General features: G+C 37.2%; 1 protein-coding gene across 1 annotated transcript; it reads right to left on the reverse strand.

Moving 5' to 3' along the window:
• Positions 1 to 2,308: 2,308 nt before the first annotated feature.
• cd36 (CD36 molecule (CD36 blood group)) lies at positions 2,309 to 17,992 on the reverse strand. Its single transcript, XM_073838890.1, has 12 exons — positions 17,773 to 17,992; positions 16,935 to 17,095; positions 15,487 to 15,635; positions 14,686 to 14,831; positions 13,417 to 13,508; positions 13,151 to 13,200; positions 12,964 to 13,033; positions 6,942 to 7,126; positions 6,352 to 6,470; positions 5,528 to 5,601; positions 5,367 to 5,421; positions 2,309 to 2,795 (listed from the first exon to the last, which is right to left on the reverse strand). The coding sequence occupies exons 1-12, from the start codon at positions 17,893 to 17,895 to the stop codon at positions 2,613 to 2,615; spliced, it is 1,407 nt and encodes a 468-aa protein (XP_073694991.1). The 5' UTR covers positions 17,896 to 17,992; the 3' UTR covers positions 2,309 to 2,612.
• Between the last annotated feature and the right edge of the window lie 1,386 nt (positions 17,993 to 19,378).

Consider the following 19,378-nt stretch of genomic DNA (forward strand, 5'->3'; position numbering starts at 1 on the left):
TCCATGCGTCACTAACTCTTTACAAGATAATCTGAGAATGGTTTCATATCTGTAGAACTGAATAATATCCAGATTAAACTCATAAAGAGTCAAAAGTTATGAAAAACAAATTAACACCGCAACAGAACAAGACTGTTAGTCTTGTAATTGAACGCATAACACTGTTACGTTCACAAACAGTCAACATAGGCCCAGTTATTTACAAAAGTGAATATGTCGATTTTTTTACGACTCAAATGCATTTTTGGTTAATTTGTGCTGTGTGAATATCTTTTTTTACAGTCTATGGTGTGAACAGAACCGTGTCGGACAACTGATACAATGCAAAATCCCGCATCTTCTGTTTGATATTTTCATGTGTAGATTTAATAACTTACAAAGAAGCCGAAACGACGCGTGCCATCTGAAGGTTTTCATACCAGTCTTTCAAAGGAGTTTCCAGTCAGTTTTATGCTCAGCTTCTAAACGGTATAAAAGCTGTTGTCAGCTAATTAGACTGATAAATTGACTGATGAATTCGCGTCTAGGTGTTATAAGTGATATTCACAGTTATCGCGATAATTGAAAACATCGGACGGTTGTTTAAAAAACAGACGGTTGCCAATCCCAAAACATTTTTTTTAATATGAACCCGCAATAAACCGCACTATTCAGACAGCGTTATTATATTTATTATATTACTTAGGATAAATATATTACAACAATTATTGTACATCTTCATGGCCTGCTTTAACTACAATAATGATGACCGAAAAAAGTTATTTAATTAGTGTTTTAAAGATTAATTTTAGCCAGTGGATATTTGCATTATAGCCATAGACACTTAACACTACACAGAAAAATAAGGGTTTAAAAGTGTACCTTTTGGGGCTTGTCGCTGGAGCAGTACACATACATCTTTGATACATATTAGTAGGCCTACCTAAAGGGTGCGTGTTACTACTCTAATTTACTAATACATATAGGGGTAAAAAAAAAGGTACAAAGATGTCCTTTTAAGGGTACTGCTCCAGCGACAAGCTGTTGTACCTTAAAAGGTACAAATTTACATCCCTATTTTTCTGTGTAAGTGCAAATAGCAATATTTACACTAAGTGCAAATAGCTATAGATTACATTTACCTGTTGAAATAGCAATATTTTCTGTTATTTATACTATTGCAAATAGCGGCAATTATCTGCACCTCAGTATTGTAGTACATTATAAAACAGTATGCAATAACATATCAAGAGTAAATCTGAATTTAAATTCAAATTATTAAATGGGTGTCATCTTATTGTGACAATAAATCCTTTCCTACACTTAGCCTAACCCTTACCCAATACTTTATTTTCAACTTTTCAATTACTTCACTCATTTTTATTGAAAATAAAGGCCTTTCTGAAAAAAGATCGGCAAACTGTGGATTCGAACTTGGGTCCATCTCGTCAAAAACGACTACACTTCAGACATTTTACCTGCTACGCCACTCACGAGGTGGGTTTTCGATTGTCTTTTTGTAGTGTTGACTATCCAAATCACAGGTTGTTGGGAACAGTTGATGTAAACAGCCTTTCCCAATAAGGTGGGCTATTTGCACTCAGTGTAAATAGACACTCTGTTATGGTTCATTTTATAATGTGGTAAATATAATAACAGGAGAAATGAGCATGTGCAATTAATTTATTATCAGTTGATAAATAGACAGTACAGTACTAACAAATTAAAACATCTCTAATAACGACCAATTATCAATATGGTTCTGATATATTGTGCAGTCATATTACAGCACCTCATATATGGCCTTATATTACTCTAGGAGTTATTGGAAATGTCAATATTTCTAAACGATGGATGGATATTGGATATTTTTATAATAGTAGTATAAACATAGGACAAGCCTTATCTAATGTATATAAAGCTTCATGCTGTTCGCTCTGGCCTTTAGCAGTTTTAAACCCATGGTTCAAACCAGAGCAGAAAAGCAGCAGTCAAAGATGACCAGTTACATTTTTATAATTCATAAATCAAGAGAAGGGGGTCTCTCCCAGGCCTACTTTCATATTAAACCTGTTTCTCACTCATGTTTCCCACTCAACCCCAAGCCTCTCGTTCTGATTTAGCAGCCATTGGAGAATGGAAAATAAATCTTATGGATTTACAGGGTATAATCTGGAAATCTGTTCCTGAATTCTGTTTCTGTTTTTCAGCCTTGTTCTTACGCATGAGAAGGCAAAACTTGAAATGTGATTTGTGACGTGTAAAAGGCAACAACTACGCAAAGGGTCCCTAAAAAAATCCAGAAAACAAAAATAACAATGAGGCCAGGTTTCACAGTTCTTTGTTTTAATGAAATTGTGCTGACATACAAAACTATTTCATATTTAAATTAACCACAGTATGACCACAAAATGGCAGAATTTGTGCCCTGATATCTATTTAAAGTATGACTTGATACAATATCAAGCGAAATACAGAAAGAAATCATTTTGCTCCACAAAAATGCAGAGTATATAAATTATATAAATAGAATTGCGGTACTCTGAGCGCAAATAACAATTACAATATACAATTCCCACAAAGTGCGCTATCAAAAATCAAACACGCGAAGCACCAAGCATCCCTCCCTTTATTTAACCACCAAATAAACTTTGCTTTTCTGGTTTATTGCACACCACGATCGATCCGATCAAACAGCTGAGGAATAAGACTAAGCCAACCACTATGAGTCCAATCTGAAACCCCTCCAACAGGTCCATCCGAGCAATCAGCTCTTTCTTGAACATGTCAGCCGTCTCATCGTCCAGAACTGCCGTCTGACACAAATAAAAGACAAAAATCTTACAGTCAGCAAGCAGTGAGGCGGCACCTAATTCTGCTCTTATGAAACAATCAGATAGTCCAGGGGTCAGACATGTGTGAGATTAGCTGTTTATGGACCGTAATAATAATTCTGATAAATCAGATGTAAGATTTCAGAAATTACTTTGTTGGTCCCAATAGGTCTAAAGTACCCATTTAAAGGGGAGATAACAGATCTTGAGCAGACTTGCTGCATCTAAATGCAAATCACAACCCACAGCGTTTAATCATACACTATGCACAATATATTTGCATATATTATTTAATATACGAGTCAAAAGTTTTTGAACTTTGATTTTTAAAAGTTTTTTCTGAATTCTCCTCTGCTCACCAAGTCTGCATTTATTTGATCCAGAGTACAGCAAAACCAGTGCAATTTTGAAATATTTTTACTATTTAAAACAGACCGTTTTCTATTTGAATTTATTTTAAAATTTAATTTATTTTTGTGATCAAAGCTTAATTTCCAGCATCATTGCTCCAGTCTTGAGTGTCACATGATCCTTCAGAAATCATTCTAATATCAGGGCTCGAAATTAACTTTTTTACTTGGTAGCACTGGTGCTTCCAATTTCTTTTTAGTAATGCATCGATCTTGATTCTTCATAGCCGATTCTGATTGCCGATGTTTTACAAGCAAATGGGCTGATTTTGAAAGCTTTTATTTATTTATTTTATGCCTTAAGCAAGGGACAAATGAATGAAAACATGAGTACATGAACAAGATGTTTATTTTCTCTATAGGTACAGCCATTTAAATTAGAAAAAATAAATAAATAAACGACACAGTTCTTTCTTAGTCGTGTTGACAAATGCAGCCATAATTCAAAGTAGGCTACTCTTTTAAAGGAACACTCCACTTTTTTTGGAAATAGGCTCATTCTCCAACTCCCCCCGAGTTAATAAGTTGATTTTTACCGTTTTGAAATCCATTCAGCCGTTCTCCTGTTCTGGCGATATCACTTTTAGCATAGCTTAGCATAGATCATTGAATCCTATTAGACCAATAGCATCGCATTCAAAAATGACCAACGAGTTTCGATATTTGTTGTATTTAAAACTTGACTCTTCTGTAGTTATATTGTGTGCTAAGACCGGTGGAAATGCAAAGCTGCGAGTTTCTAGGCTGATAAGATTAGGAACTACACTTCCATTTTACTGAAATACAAAGCTTTTGTAACATTACACAGTTTATAATGTTACAAAATATTTTTATTTCAAATAAATGCTGCTGTTCTGAACTTTCGATTCATCAAAGAAACCTGAAAAAATTCTACTCAGCTGTTTTCAACATAATAATAATGATAATAATAATAAATGTTTTTGAGCACCAGCACCAAATCAGAATATTAGAATGATTTTTGAAGGATAATGTGACTGGAGTAATGATGCTCAAAATTCAGCTTTGAAATCACAGGAATAAATTCAAATAGAATTATTTTATAATTTATAATATATTTTACAGTTACTTTAAATTGCAATAATATTGGATCAAATAAATGCAGGCTTGGTGAGAACAAGAGACTTCTTTTAAAAAAACATTACAAATCATGCCTTCCAAATACTTTAGACTGATAGTGTATACACTGCTGTTCAAAAGTTTGGGACCAGTACGATTTCATATGTTTTTTAAAGAAGTCTTTTCTGCTCATCAAGGCTGTGTTCATTTGATTAAAAAAATAGAAAAAACAGTAATATTTTGAAATATTATTGCAATTTAAAATAGTGGTTTTCTACTTTAACATACTTTAAAATGTAATTTATTCCTGTGATGCAAAGCTGAATTTTCAGCATCATTACTAAAGTCCTCAGTGTCACATGATCCTTCAGAAATCATTCTAATATGCTGATTTATTTTCACTGTTGGAAACTGCTTAATTTTTTAATTATTTTGGAACCTGTGATACTTTTATTGTGATTCTTTGATGAATAAAACATTAAAAAGAACAGTAACATATACACAACCAAAGTTTGGGGTCAGTACATTTTTTCTTTCTTTATTTATTTGAATGAAATTAATACTTTTATTCAGCAAGGATGTGTTAAACTGATAAAAAGTGATAGTAAAGACTTATATTGTTAGAAAAGATTTCTATTTTGAATAAAGACTGTTCTTTTTAACTTTGTATTCATCAAAGAATCCTGAAAAAAATGATCAGAGGTTCCAAAATAATATTAAACAACACAACTGTTTTCAACATTAATAATAAATCAGCATATTATAATGATTACTGAAGAACTGTGTGACACTGAAGACTGGAGTAATGCCTAAAGAAAATTAAATTGCAATTATATTTCATATTATTACTTTTTCTGTATTTTTGATCAAATAAATGGAACTTTGAGCATAAGAGACTTAAAAAAACATCACAAATCTTACTAATTTACTTTATATATAGCAGTTATGTATATAGAAATACTATTTAATAATAACAATAAAATAAATGTTTTATCAATGGCCAATTACTTAACAAAAGAAAGGTTTAGCTGAAACTAACTGAAACAAATGCTTCATTAGCGCTTACCTCATTCACCCACAAAATAGGGAAAATTGTGTTGTCCTTGATTTTGTTCAAAAGTCTGTAAGAAAAACATAAACAGGACATCATGTTAGACCATGCATGTATGAATTTAGCAAAGTGCACTTGCATCCCTGTCAATATGTGATGTCTGTTTATGTACATACACAATACTATCCGATGGGCCATACAGCATGTTGAGCTGAAGTCTTTTTGCAAATCTCAGCGTGAAACCTGTAATCTACAAATGACACAAGACGCATAGACATTATCTTATCTTAAAGGAGTAGTTCACTTTCAGAACAAAAATTTGCACAATGTACTCACCCCCTTGTCATCCAAGATGTTCATGTCTTTCTTTCTTCAGTTGTAAAGAAATAGTGATTTTTGAGGAAAACATTTCAGGATTTCTCTCCATATAATGGACTTCTATGGTGCCCCTGAGTTTGAACTTCCAAATTGCAGTTTAAATGCAGCTTCAAAGGGCTCTAAATGATCCCAGCCGAGGAAGAAGGGTCTTATCTATTGAAACGATCAGTTATTTTCTAAAAACATTTACAATTTATATACATTTTAATCTCTACACAGAGTACACAGAGAGCTAGACAAGATGAGCATTTGAGGTTAAAAAGTATATAAATTGTAATTTTTTTTTAGAAAGTAACTGATCATTTTGCTAGGTAAGACCCTTCTTTCCTCGGCTGTGATCGTTTAGAGCCATTTGAAGCTGCATTTTGGAAGTTCAAACTCAGGGGCACTATAGAAGTCCATTATACGGGGAGAAATCCTGAAATGTTTTTCTCAAAAAACATAATTTCCTTACGACTGAAGAAAGAAAGACATGAACATCTTAGATGACAGGGGGGTGAGTACATTATCTGTCAATTTGTGTTTATTTACAAAATTTATTTCTGTAAATTTAATCCTTTAAAGCTTTTTCTTTAAAAAAGAAAAAAAAAGAAAACTTGTGCAAACTGTAATGGTTCCTCACCGGTTCTACATCCAGAAATATGGAGTGCTCATCCACGTTTGGGTTCATTCCGACCACACCTTGGTGAAGATCCTCGCTGCCATAGAGAAAGTGGGGTAGGGAGATGAATACTGGGGTTCCTGTTAAAAAAAAAAATATTGAATGTAAAAAAAAAAAACTCAAAAGTGAAAAAATAATACATTCAGTAAATGTTAGTTTAAAGAAATAGTTCAGGCAAAAATGAAAATTCTGTCATTAATTACTCATCCTCGCGTCGTTCCAAACCTGTAAGACCTTTGTTCATCTTCGAAACACAAATTAAGATATTTTTTTATGAAATCCGAGAGCTTTCTAACCCTGCTTAGACAGCACAAAAAAACTAAAATAACAACTTTATTCAACAATTTTTCTTCCCTGATTTAACGTCTTTTGCCATTATTGTAAAATAACATGACGCAAAATATCTTAATGTGTGTTCTGAATATGAACAAAGGTCTTACGGGTTTGCAACAACATAAGGGTGAATAATTAGTGACAATTTTTATTTTTGGGTGAACTATCCCTTTAAACTTTAGCCTTAGTTAACTTGATAAAAGTGCCAAAGCACTGACCTCTACAGGCAGTGAGGTCAAGAAGTCCTGCCGTAGTGCAGTTTTTGGTGAGCACACGATCTGTACAGTAGCACATGTTATCTGGGTTTTGCACTGGAGAGGCCAGAGCTTCAGGTGGCAACATATACCGATACACATCAATTCCCTTCAGGTTAACAGTTCGCTCATATATCCCAGATATTGACCTAGAGGAAAAGCACAATATTTATCACAAATGTATGTGTTGCAAAAGGGCAAGGAGTGTTTCATTACATTAACTATCGACATTATCATCTTCATACTGAACAGTATATCAATTGTTTTATAATTGATACAATACAAATACTGTTTAAAGGTTTGGAATCTATAAGATTATTTCAATTTATTTATTGTTATAATCTTTTTTTTTTTTTTTTTTTTAAAGAAATCTTATGCTCACCAAGGAGCAAGTTTGGGATCAGTAAGAATTTTAATGTTTTTTTAAAGAAGGCTTTTTGATTAAAAATACAGAAAAAATGTAATATTGTGAAATATTATTGCGATTTAAAATAGTGGATTCCCTTCAGTCGAATCACTTCGACGTTACATTGGGAATCGCCTGAGAGACCAATCATCTCTGAGCCTTATTCAAAAGGCCAATGAACATTGGCGAGTGGTATTTGCGTGGCAAGCCACTCCCCCATACATACGGTTATATAAGATGGCGGCGCGCACCACTCATTCAGATTTTCGCTTTCAGAGCCTCTACATGCTCAAGCCTGACTTAAAAAAAAAAAAAAAAAAGATGACGTTCCTGCTGCTCTTCCCCGCTGGTGTGCTGCTGATCGAAAAGAGCAACATCTAAAAGAGTGATTTCTCGGCAGCCGATGGCGGGCTCCTGCGAGCGGCCGTTTTCACGGCCTCAACAAAGACCTCCTGCTCTCCAGCGAGCAAGCCCCATTAAGTGCACAGTGTGCCGCGGTTTCCTCCCTGGGCAGACCGGGACTGAAAGAGCAATTTCTCACGGTCGTCAGACGTTCTTTTCAGAATGGCTTTTCGGCCGTGCGTTTCTGGGTGTGGCAGTTTCCTCACCTCACTGGACGGACATTAACACTGCCTCACATGTCTGGGCCGCGAACATGCTGAGGCGGCGTACACGGATGGTTCGTGCGTTCATTGCGAACGCGGCAGGCGGTTAAACCGTCAATGTTTTTCAGCCGCCGTGGCGAGACACGAGGGGGATTTAAGAGTCACGGTGCAGAACGTATCGCCGGCTCCAAAAGCCCTGCGGACTTCTGCCCATCTGCGCAGCCCTGTCGAGCTTCCAGAGCAGTACGCCTCCCCGCACCCCGGGCTGGGCGTCTCCTTTGGCGCTCCACAGCCAATTCTCCACTGCCATTCTTCCCGGAGGTGCACGAGGAGCTGGTTAAAACGTGGCGGGCACCTTTTTCAAGATTCAGTCTGGATTCAGAAGAAGAGATGATGCCAACCCCTCAGAGGACCGCAGATGATGCCAGCCTTGAAACAACATACAGCACTACATAATTTTCCTACAAGTTTGATTACAGCACATAATCATTGCAATTAGTGTTCATCATCTGTTTGATTACACAGTTACTGATTTTAACATTTATATCATATGTACATCGACTTAACATACAGTATTCACCACTAATAAGCTACTAAATATATTGTAGTAGCCTAAACTTTTGTACAGCTGCTTTGCAACGATTTGTATTGTGAAAAGCGCTATACAAATAAACTTGAATTGAATTGAATTTTTCATCTCGACCGCTGCCCAGCTCCTCTCCCCTCGCCACCCTCGATGGCGGGGCGGCCAGGGGATATGTGTCGATCCCTCAGGTCGAGCGCGCTGTGGTGGTGCATCTTTGCCCGCGTGGCGCCGCCACCTGGCGGCATCGGCCACATCTCCCCTCCAGGGCTTGTGTGGAGGTTGGCGGAGTGCAATTAGACTCTTCTCCAGGACGTACATCCTTCTGGGTTAAGTGCGAGGTGCTTCCATTTGGCCAGTCCCCTCCTCCCCGCCTTCTTTAGGCTACAGGAGCTCCCCTGTCCCCTCTTCGGCAGACAGGGATTCGCGTCTCCAACCGTCTCATTGACTGGTGCTTTCCAGCCCACTCGTGAGTTCCGTTCTGCGAATCCGGGGACCTGGTGCTTCGGCACCCCTGCCATCTGGTCCTTTAGGCCAACCGAGGGAAGAGCAGACTCTGCCTAGTAAGCCAGAGGATCTCTTTCCTCGGTCGGGAGCCCGACTCGGTCCACAGGACAGCCCGCCTTACTACCAAGAGCGCGCAGTCAGTACTGTAGTGCCTGAGTTTATTCAGGCACAACACAGCGGTCCCTCTCAAAACTCAGAGGCTCCTGGGGCACATAACAGCTCTAGCCGCTCTGCCGCTAAGCTTGTTTCATGTGAGACCGCTTCAGCACGATCGAGTCCTATGATGGGCATGGAATCTCGGCTCACTCCAGGCTGGCGTTTTCCCGCAGTTTTGCTGACCAGTCAGCCCGTGGCCTACCACGGGTTGAGATGCTGTGTGCAACGGGCATTTACAGCTCGTCCACCATCTGCTCCCATGGAGTCTAACATGGCAGATTTTGCTACTTGCCATTCATATGAAGCCAGGGAAACTCAACCGTGCAGCCCATTGGCTCCCGCAGACCTCTCCGGCCTTTCACAGGCCGTGATAGAAACTATCACTCAGTCCCGAGCTCCCTCTACCAGGCAGGCTTACGCACTGAGATGGGGTCTGTTTGCTGACTGGTGTTCCTCTCGCGGAGAGGATCCACAGAGATGCACGATTGCAGTAGTGCTTTCCTTTCTGCAAGAAAAGTTGGAGCGCAGGCTGTCCTCTTCGACTCTCAAAGTATACATTGCTGCCATCGCAGCGTATCACGATGCAGTGGATGGAACATCCCTTGGTAAGCACCAACTCATCGTGAGGTTCCTGCGAGGTGCGAGAAGGATTAATCCTCCCAGACCGCACCTCATACCCTCTTGGGATCTCTCCGTCGCCCTCCAAGGCCTGCGGGATGCCCCATTCGAGCCACTGGCGTCAATCGAGCTAAAATTTGTCGCTTAAGACAGCGCTCCTGACTGCCCTGGCTTCCATCAAGAGGGTAGGGGACCTACAAGCCTTTGCTGTCAGTGAAGCGTGCCTAGAATTCGGGCCCGACGATTCTCACGTTATCCTGAGACCCCGGCCCGGCTATGTGCCCAAGGTTCCCACCACGCCTTTCCGCGATCAGGTGGTGAACCTGCAAGCTCTGCCCCTGGAGGAGGCAGACCCAGCTTCTGCGATGTTGTGTCCAGTCCGTGCTTTACGCATATATGTAGACCGCACTCAGCACTTCAGACGCACCGAGCAGCTCTTTATTTGCTTCGGAGGTCAGCAGAAAGGAAATGCTGTCTCCAAACAGAGGTTGGCTCATTGGGTGGTAGATGCCATCTCCCTGTCATACTTGTATCAGGGACTGCCATGCCCTTAGGTGTTCGTGCCCACTCCACACGGAGTGTTGCCTCATCCTATGCGTTGGCTCATGGCGCCTCTCTAGCAGATATCTGTAGAGCTGCGGGTTGGGCAACACCGAATACCTTCGCCAGGTTTTATAACCTTCGCATAGAGGCTGTCTCCTCCCGTGTCCTAACATAAGGACTTCAGGTGAGCGGGAGGGCGGCTGGTGTCGGCTTGCTGCGCCATTCCCACGAGGATCCGTGCGCTATTTTCCCAGAAAGTAGCCCCTTGGTGAACCCTGGGTCCTCCATGCCCCGCAGTCAGGGCTAGATGCGGAGTAGTTCCTGACTGTGCTCCTGCCGGGTCTCCTTCGCCCCGCAGGTTGTGGCAATATTCTCAGTATTTTTCCAGCGGTCAGCCAGAAGGCCGCTGTTTTCCTCGTATATCCCTAAAAACTTATGGATATATTGAATTTACTTTCATTCCACATGTAAAGATCTCATGTGCTCCGCCCCCCCAACCTCTGCTTCAGTACAACTGGCATCCCTGTGGGGCCCCCCTCTATTGGCCCTCAGGGCGTTGGGAAGGTTACGTTACAATGACCACCTGTGGACACGTCTGGTAAGACCAGCCGGCACGTGGCGTTGTGCGTAATGCGACGTCAGGGTCGTGGCCTTTTCCATGGGTCTAAGTTCCCAATGTAACGTCAAAGTGATTCGACTGAAGGGGAACGTCTAGGTTACGTAGGTTACATTCTAGGTTACATTCCCCTGTAACGCCCCTGGCATTGCGCTGACCCCGGCTTGATTCGGCTCTTCAGCAAAAACCTGAATGAGTGGTGCGCGCCGCCATCTTATATACCCGTATGTACGGGGGAGTGGCTTGGCACACAAATACCACTCGCCAGTGTTCATTGGCCTTTTGAATAAGGCTCAGAGATTCCCAATGTAACGTCTCCGTTCCCTCCTTCAGGGAACGAGGGTTACCTACGTAACCTAGACGTTTTCTATTTTAATATACTTTAAAATAGAATTTTTCCTGTGATGCAAAGCTGAATTTTCAGCATCATTACTCCAGTCTTCAGTGTCACATGATCCTTCAGAAATCATTCGAATAAGCAGATTTATTATCAATGTTGGAAACTTTTCAGGATTTTTACAGGAATAGTTTTTCAGGATTCTTTGATGATTAAAATGTTTAAAAGAACAGCATTTATTTAAAATTGAAATCTTTTTGTAACAATATACACTAATGTACAAAGTTTGGGGTCAGTATTTTTTTCTTTCTTGCTATCTTTGAAAGAAATGAATACTAGCAAGGATGTGTTAAATTGATAAATAGTGATAGTAAAGACTTATATTGTTGGAAAAGATCTCTATTTTGAATAAATGTTGCTCTTTTTAACTGTTTTTCAACAAAGAATACTGTAAAAAGTATCACAGGTTTCAAAAAATTATTACATAATTATTAAAAATTATTATAGTTTCCAAAATTGATAATAAATTTGCATATTAGAATGATTTCTGAAGGATCATGTGAACTGAAAACTGTAGTAATGGCTGATAAAAATTCAGCTTTGTATTACAGAAATAAATTATATTTTAAAGTATATTAAAAATACAAAATTGTTATTTTAAATTGCAAAAATAAACGGAACTTTGATGAGCATAAGAGACTTCTTTAAATAACATTAAAAATCTTACTGATGACAAACTTTTGAACGGTAATGTATATTAATTACATTAAACTGATATAATAAAAGTCACCCTTGTTTAAAAAGTATCCTTTAGATTTTACAATTCTACATTTGATTTTATATTTTTTATGTAATGCAATAACATTTATACATTTTAAAGTGTGTTTTAAGTGTCTAAATACTTTTTTTAGCCATTGTATATGCATGAATGACAACATGAGGAAAAAATAGATCTTTCAAAGGCCTCAAGACATCTCAGTAATACATAAATTTAAAACTAAATAAAAAAAAAAGAAAAGCTGTCTAGCTTTGATCTCCTGCAGTTATGCCTTTACAGTCACACATGATGTATTATGATGAAAGTGAGGGAATGCTGGCATTGCTACAGTTTTTTTTTCTTCTGACATCTATGACCCTTCAGTAGAGAAGGAGCGGCCTGACCTCTGGTGGTAATGACAAACACAAACTGGACGCAAGAAACCTCCACGTGGATGCATTGTATCTGTATATATCAGGATTCTAGATCAAAAGTAATTGGATGTGGAGAGATAAAGTCCATAAACCCTCATGGAGAAGACGAGACTTTAATCAATAGATTATGAGAACATTGCTGATGAGTGGCATTTCAAAACATACAGTGTCCTCATGAAGTATTTGGAAATTCATGTCTCCAATAAAATATATGAATGCTGTATCAAATGGTATGCATAAGCATAAGCAATTAACTAATAATCATCTTGAGACCAGCTGGTTAAAAGTTCTAAAGTAGTTCTGAGACTGAAAAGTCTAATATCAGATCATCAGTATATATTTTGTCCTAAAATAAATCTTTATCATTTTAAAGAGTATTTAATTTACATTTTCTACTGACTATCAGGGAACAAACTGAAAATACCTGCAGATATCGGGAGAAAAGAAGAACAGGGGTTCTTTCTTGTCCAGGAACGGGTGGAAGGAGGAACCATCTGTTGATGTACAGTATGTGATTAATGTGTGAAATATTACATTTATATATGTCAACAATGATGTAATTACTTCACAATTAATTCATTATCAATGCAATACGTTAAAGGTAAACTTGCCTGATCCGTTTATCTTGTTGCAATAGGGATCATTCCAGTAACTCAGTGATCTGTACAACATTAAGTTTTTTTGATGAGATTGTTAGTATGAGTTTTGCTAATGTTGCATTGAATGTGACTGATTCATTGATTACTTAAATAATAAACTAAATTACTGACAGTTGCTTCTGTATATACCATTTTTACATTCAAGGTCTACAACCCAAATAACCATGTAAATGTTTCATGCTACACAAAATCTTTATACTCATGTAACATATACTTACGTTTCACCCTGCCAGCGATCAATCGTGGCTACTTTACTGATGTCATCTTTGCCTGTGAATACAGTGTATGGTCCATCTAAGGTGTCATTGTACTAAAAGAAAAGAAAAAGAAGCACATTTTCTTATAAATAACTCAACATATGGGGCAGTACAAACTGGAAACATTAGCATTTTTAAATTAAGATTTAAAGACATTCAGACTGAAGAGAAATTTTGCAGATTAGCTTCAAAGCTTAATCTATAACCAGCTTTCATTAATCCATTCATGGGGTGTTTAAAGAAATAGTTCAGTCAAAATGAAATTTTACTGAAAATTACATCATTACATCACATGGGTGCCATCAAAATGAGTATCCAAACATCCGATAAAAACATCACAACAATACACAAACAATCCACCCAACTAAAGATGTTTTAACTTCAAAACCACTGTTTCTGGCTAACATTCGCGAACAATGCATTTTTTAGTTAAGAAAAAGCCATTTAATCTGAAATCACTTGTAATTGTTTTCATACACAGTTATGATTACAGCTCCATATGTTTTGCTTCACGAACTTAAAGGAGTAGTTCACTTTCAGAACAAAAATTTACAGATAATGTACTCACCCCCCTTGTCATATAATGGACTTCTATGGTGCCCCCGAGTTTGAACTTCCAAAATGCAGCTTCAAAGGGCTCTAAACGATCACAGCCAAGGAAAGAAAGGTCTTATTTAGCAAAATGATGGGTTATTTTCTAAAAAAAATTTACAATTTATATACTTTTAAACCTAAAATGCTCATCTTGTCTAGCTCGGCAAGACGAGCGTTTGAGATTAAAAAGTATATAAATTGTAAGTGTTTTTAGAAAATAGCCGATCATTTCACTAGATAAAACACTTCTTCCGCGGCTGGGATCATTTAGAGCCCTTTGAAGCTGCATTTAAACTGCATTTTGGAAGTTCAAACTCAGGGGCACCATAGATGTCCATTATATGGAGAGAAATCCTGAAATGTTTTCCTCAAAAAACACTATTTCTTTACGACTGAAGAAAGAAAGACATGAACATCTTGGATCGAAACCGAATTTCAATTAATTGCACAGCCTTTAAATATTCTTACACCTTACAATCATTGTTTTTTTGTTCTTACACACTTAGTAACTTATGTTGTCTCATCTAAATTTGCTAATTGTCCAATAATTTTTTTTCTTCCTGTATATATGATATAGTTTATCAATCATGAAGTTATAAATATGCTTTATTAGCAAGTGAATGCCATCAAACTTACTGGATAAAAAACTCCAAGCATGCTGCCCAGCATTGGGTCTTTGTAGCCCCACAACAATTCCTTAACAGTCCTGTTCTGGAAGAGACTGGCATCGGCGCGCTGGATGAGCAAGTTTGCAAGTTTATGATCTAGTAAACTGTAACACCCTGGAAGACAAGAAAATACAGTTCAGGTTGATCACAGCACAAGTATGAAACCATAACCTGTCATAAATTAATCTGCCTAATAAAAACCTTGAAATCAACAACAAGTAAAGGTTATTTGCATTTATTGTCTATTACAGCACATTTATCTGACTGAACATCACCTGCAATTATGAATATCATCTATAACAATGGATATGTGGTAATGATTATACAGCTTTGTCGGTTACAGATAATCGCAGATATCAACATTTTATCTTTTGATTTCACAAACTTTTGACTTGCTTCAGAGCTGACAACCAACACTGAAGCATTATCAACAATATCAGGGGTCAGCAACCTTAGACATGTAGCTAAAAGTGTTTGTAATAAAGATTAATATTTCATGTGTTTATTATACTGTATACACACTTACACTAGTGTTCAATATGTTGGGATCTCTTATGCTCACCAAGATTGCATTTATTTGAATTGAATTTAAAATAACTGTTTTCAATTGTATTATATTTTAACATGTCTATATTTTAACTGTGATGGCAGAGCAGCCATTTCTCCAGTCTTGAGGAATATGCATCACGTTAACTCGTCATGAAGGAAAACAGACAAAGAGGAAGACAGAAGGACAGAGAAGGATAGCAAGAGATGGTTTTCGAAATACATACTGCTACAGCTAGATCGAGCGATGTGAACACATCCTCCTCTGAGCCTACTGACATGCTAGGCTCAAAGATGGCTCCCGCCGGCAGTATAAAGGACACAGTGAAGTTATCATTGAAGGTGATATTTCTTTTGGGGATAAAACGTGTCCTAGAGAACAACAGAGGGATGAGAGCACATTAGACCACTAAGAAATACGTTATGACCATGTGGATTAAAATTGCAAGAAAAATGAAAGTTACAAGTTGTAGGTGGTGTTTTATTGGTCATATTACTATATAGCAGAGAAGGCCCACACTTAAAGATTGTGAGCCATTTAACATATAGGCCCGGTTTCCCAGACAGGGCTTAGACTAAGCCAGGATTAGACCATAGTTCAATTAGGACATTTAAGTAATTTTTATAAACATGCTTAGAAAAAAACATTACTGGTGTGCATCTTGAGACAAAACAAAGGCACTGATATATTTTAAAATCAATCAGTGCAATTTTATTTCAGTTTAAACTGCTCAGACTTACATTTTAGTCTAGGACTAGGCTTAAGCCTTGTCTGCGAAACCGGGCCATAGTGAAGTAGTGCTGTCAAACGATTAAGTTATAAAAGTAAAATCAAAGTTTTTGTTTACATAATATATGTGTGTGTACTGTGTATATTTATTACGTATATATAAATACAAGCACACACACACACACACGCATGTATATATTTAAGAAAAACTGTTTATATATTAAAATATTTATATATAATATTAGTTATATGAATATAAATATATACATGTAAATACAATAAATATTTTCAAAATATATATTGTATGTGTGTGTATTTACATATATACAGTACATAATAAATATACACAGTATACACATATCATGCACACATAAACACTTTTTGTGTAATATAAATGTAATACAAATAATTACACACACACGTTGTGTTTACATGTTTCATGGGGACATTCCATTGGCGTAATGGTTTTCTTACTGTACAAACCGTATTTTCTATGGCCCTACACCTACCCTACCCCTAAACCTAGCCCTCACAGGAGATTGTGCACACTTTTACTTCCTCAAAATTTCGGTGAACAGTTATTTGTATTACTTTTAGAATATGACAGAGGGAGGAGTGTCACATTTGCCTTAATTAGATTAGATTATCCGAATAGATAAATTAGTGCTTATCAACATGCAATGATGAAATGACAACAGCATGATAACTTTTGAACAACCTTGAAGTGCTTATGTTGATATTGTCTATTTTTAAGCACTATACTTTTGCTTTATTCTAAATTTTTTGCTTTATTTCACGTAGCTCAAGATGTTTTCGAGTACATTTTAAAGATCAAAGAGTGAATTTGATTTCACATTTTACTTTCTCTACCTTTGAGATAAAGAAGAATTGTTTGTTTGCATAAGTATTGATTGAATATCTATTAATATAGCAAGTCTTACTTGTATGTGTACGGTCCTTTCTGCACCAGCTCAGGTTTCGCCCCTTCACTTAGAACCTCACCAGGGTTTTGTACGTTATACAGCCAAAACTGCCTGTATATTGCCGTGTCTACAGACGTCCAGGTGTCGAACGCTAAAGTCCCGTTTTCCAACACGGTTTCCTTTTGAGATACAAAACATACTTAGTGACAGATTCTCTTAACACTTCTTATACTACATTGTGTACTTGAGTACAATTCAAATTGGGGCAAGTTGTCACAATCCAGTGAATACTGGTCAACATGGTGTTATTTTTAGTCATTATCTGTATAGGCACACACTTTTAAGTCTACAATAATGTTATTAAAGATTCTAATCCTTATTTGGCTTGGAAGAGAAATAGAGCTCATTTAACACACACTGTCATTGACCTTGACACCATGAGGGAAGTCGAGAACCTGCTGTTTAAATACATTAAATATAAAATATTAACTAACATACACAAAATATCTCATGCAAAATGTGTTAGATTCAATTGAATGGTTTTCCAGCGAAAGTTAAACAGTAAAAAGAGTTCTTGAGCAAAACATGTAAAATTCTTATCAATAAATTGCATATAAACCACATATGACAACTTGCCCCAGCCATACATTTATTTATGAAAAATGCCCTTGACCCATAAATCCCATTTTATTCAATCTCATACATCATTGATAGTTCGTTGTACCCTACATTGTCTGTTCCTAAATTATTCAGAATATTTATCCACAGCAACTTCATCGTGTACTGTATATGTCTTTCTACAGGATCTGCAAATGCATGTGCGCCGAATATTGATATGAAAAAAACGACGACTTACATTGAGCACGGTGTTTTCAATGAACATATCGCCCACAGGGATGAGAATAACGCCCAGCACGGCGACCAGGGCGCCCACCACGGTTCCTGTGATGAACCCGCATTTCAGATCACAGCAGGTCATGATGGCGAGCAGCAGCCTGGACCAACACTGACCGGCGGCGCGTAAGGTGCCAGCATGAGGTCGTCCTGGGAATTATGTAAGTTCCAGGGATCGAAGGTTGCAGAGGAGGAGATTTAAGACTGGATTGCTGCGTATCACACCCGAAGACCCTCGTTAAGACTGAGTTACCAGAGCCCGATAACGCACTGCTGGGCGGGGAGCGGGCGCGTAACACACGGCATTCAGAAGCCAAGGCCAATGTCAGTATCAGTCGAGAGCTGAGCTTAACACAGTTTACACTCGAAACCGACTTCGAAAAGACTTGAGAGACTCAGAGAGAGAGAAAAAAATAAATGGATTTTTTTTCTAGATTTAGAGCAGGATTAATGTAAATGTAATGGAATAGTTTTTGTTATTACTGTTGATTTTAATTTACTTTTAAACATTAAATGATATCTAACTGAATAATTTATAACTAAATAGAAACAGAAGAGAAATCGAGAGAAAAAGAGAAATATTTATCGTAACTAATTATATATTATATTATATCATAACTAATTAACTAATTTTAACTAATTAATTACGTTGACGCATTAAACTGACAGCCCCAGTTTTACGCGTTAACCTAATTAATTAGTTATGAAAAAAATAAAGCGATTAACATACTGTAACTGGCCCCGCCCCCAGACCTGTACTTCATCTTATATTTCATACATCATTCTGTCATCATTTACTCACCCTCATTTCCTTTTTAAACCTTTTTTTTTGTGAAACAAATAGAATAGAACATCAGAACACTGTATGGTCCAATTGACACATTCAGAATCAAGCATTTCGGACAGTCGTGTATATATAAAAAAATCTACATTAGAATAGAATATCGGAGCACTGAATGGCCCAACTGCCCAATTGATCAATCAGTATGAAGCATTTCAGACAGTCTCTATCAGACCACTGAATCACACAATTGGCCAATCAGAATAAAGCATTAGAGACAGTCTTGTATATAAAAAAAATATATACATAATCTACTATATAACAGAATAGAATATCAGACCACTGAATCACACAACTGGCCAATCAGAATAAAGCATTAGAGACAGTCTTGTATAAAAAAAAAAAGTCTACAATAGAATAGAATAGAATAGAATAGAATAAAATAGAATATAGAATAGAATATCGGAGCACTGATTGGCCCAACTGACCAATCAGAATCAAGCATTTCGGACAGTCTTGTATAAAAATAAATATAATCCACAATAGAATAGAATAGAATAGAATAGAATATCAGAGCACTGAATGGTCCAATTGACCAAATCAGAATCAAGCACTTCAGACAGTCTTGTATAAAAATAAATATAATCTACAATAGAATAGAATAGAATAGAATAGAATAGAACAGAATATCAGAGCACTGAATGGTTCAACTGACCAATCAGAATAAAGCATTTCAGAGAGTCTTGTATAAAAAAATAGATAGTTTACAATAGAATAGAATAGAATA

Source organism: Garra rufa, chromosome 4 (assembly GCF_049309525.1).
Source record: "Garra rufa chromosome 4, GarRuf1.0, whole genome shotgun sequence".
In the NCBI taxonomy this organism is placed as follows: Eukaryota; Metazoa; Chordata; class Actinopteri; order Cypriniformes; family Cyprinidae; genus Garra; species Garra rufa.

What these genes read in the sequence shown, in the direction of transcription:
- cd36 (XM_073838890.1), bottom strand. Translation starts at nt 17,895, where the DNA reads ATGACCTGCTGTGATCTGAAATGCGGGTTCATCACAGGAACCGTGGTG. An exon ending in AAAGGACCGTACACATACAA is followed by an intron (nt 15,636 to 16,934) that starts GTAAGACTTGCT and finishes GTTGTTCTCTAG; the next exon opens with GACACGTTTTATCCCCAAAA. An exon ending in CAACAAGATAAACGGATCAG is followed by an intron (nt 13,034 to 13,150) that starts GCAAGTTTACCT and finishes GTACATCAACAG; the next exon opens with ATGGTTCCTCCTTCCACCCG.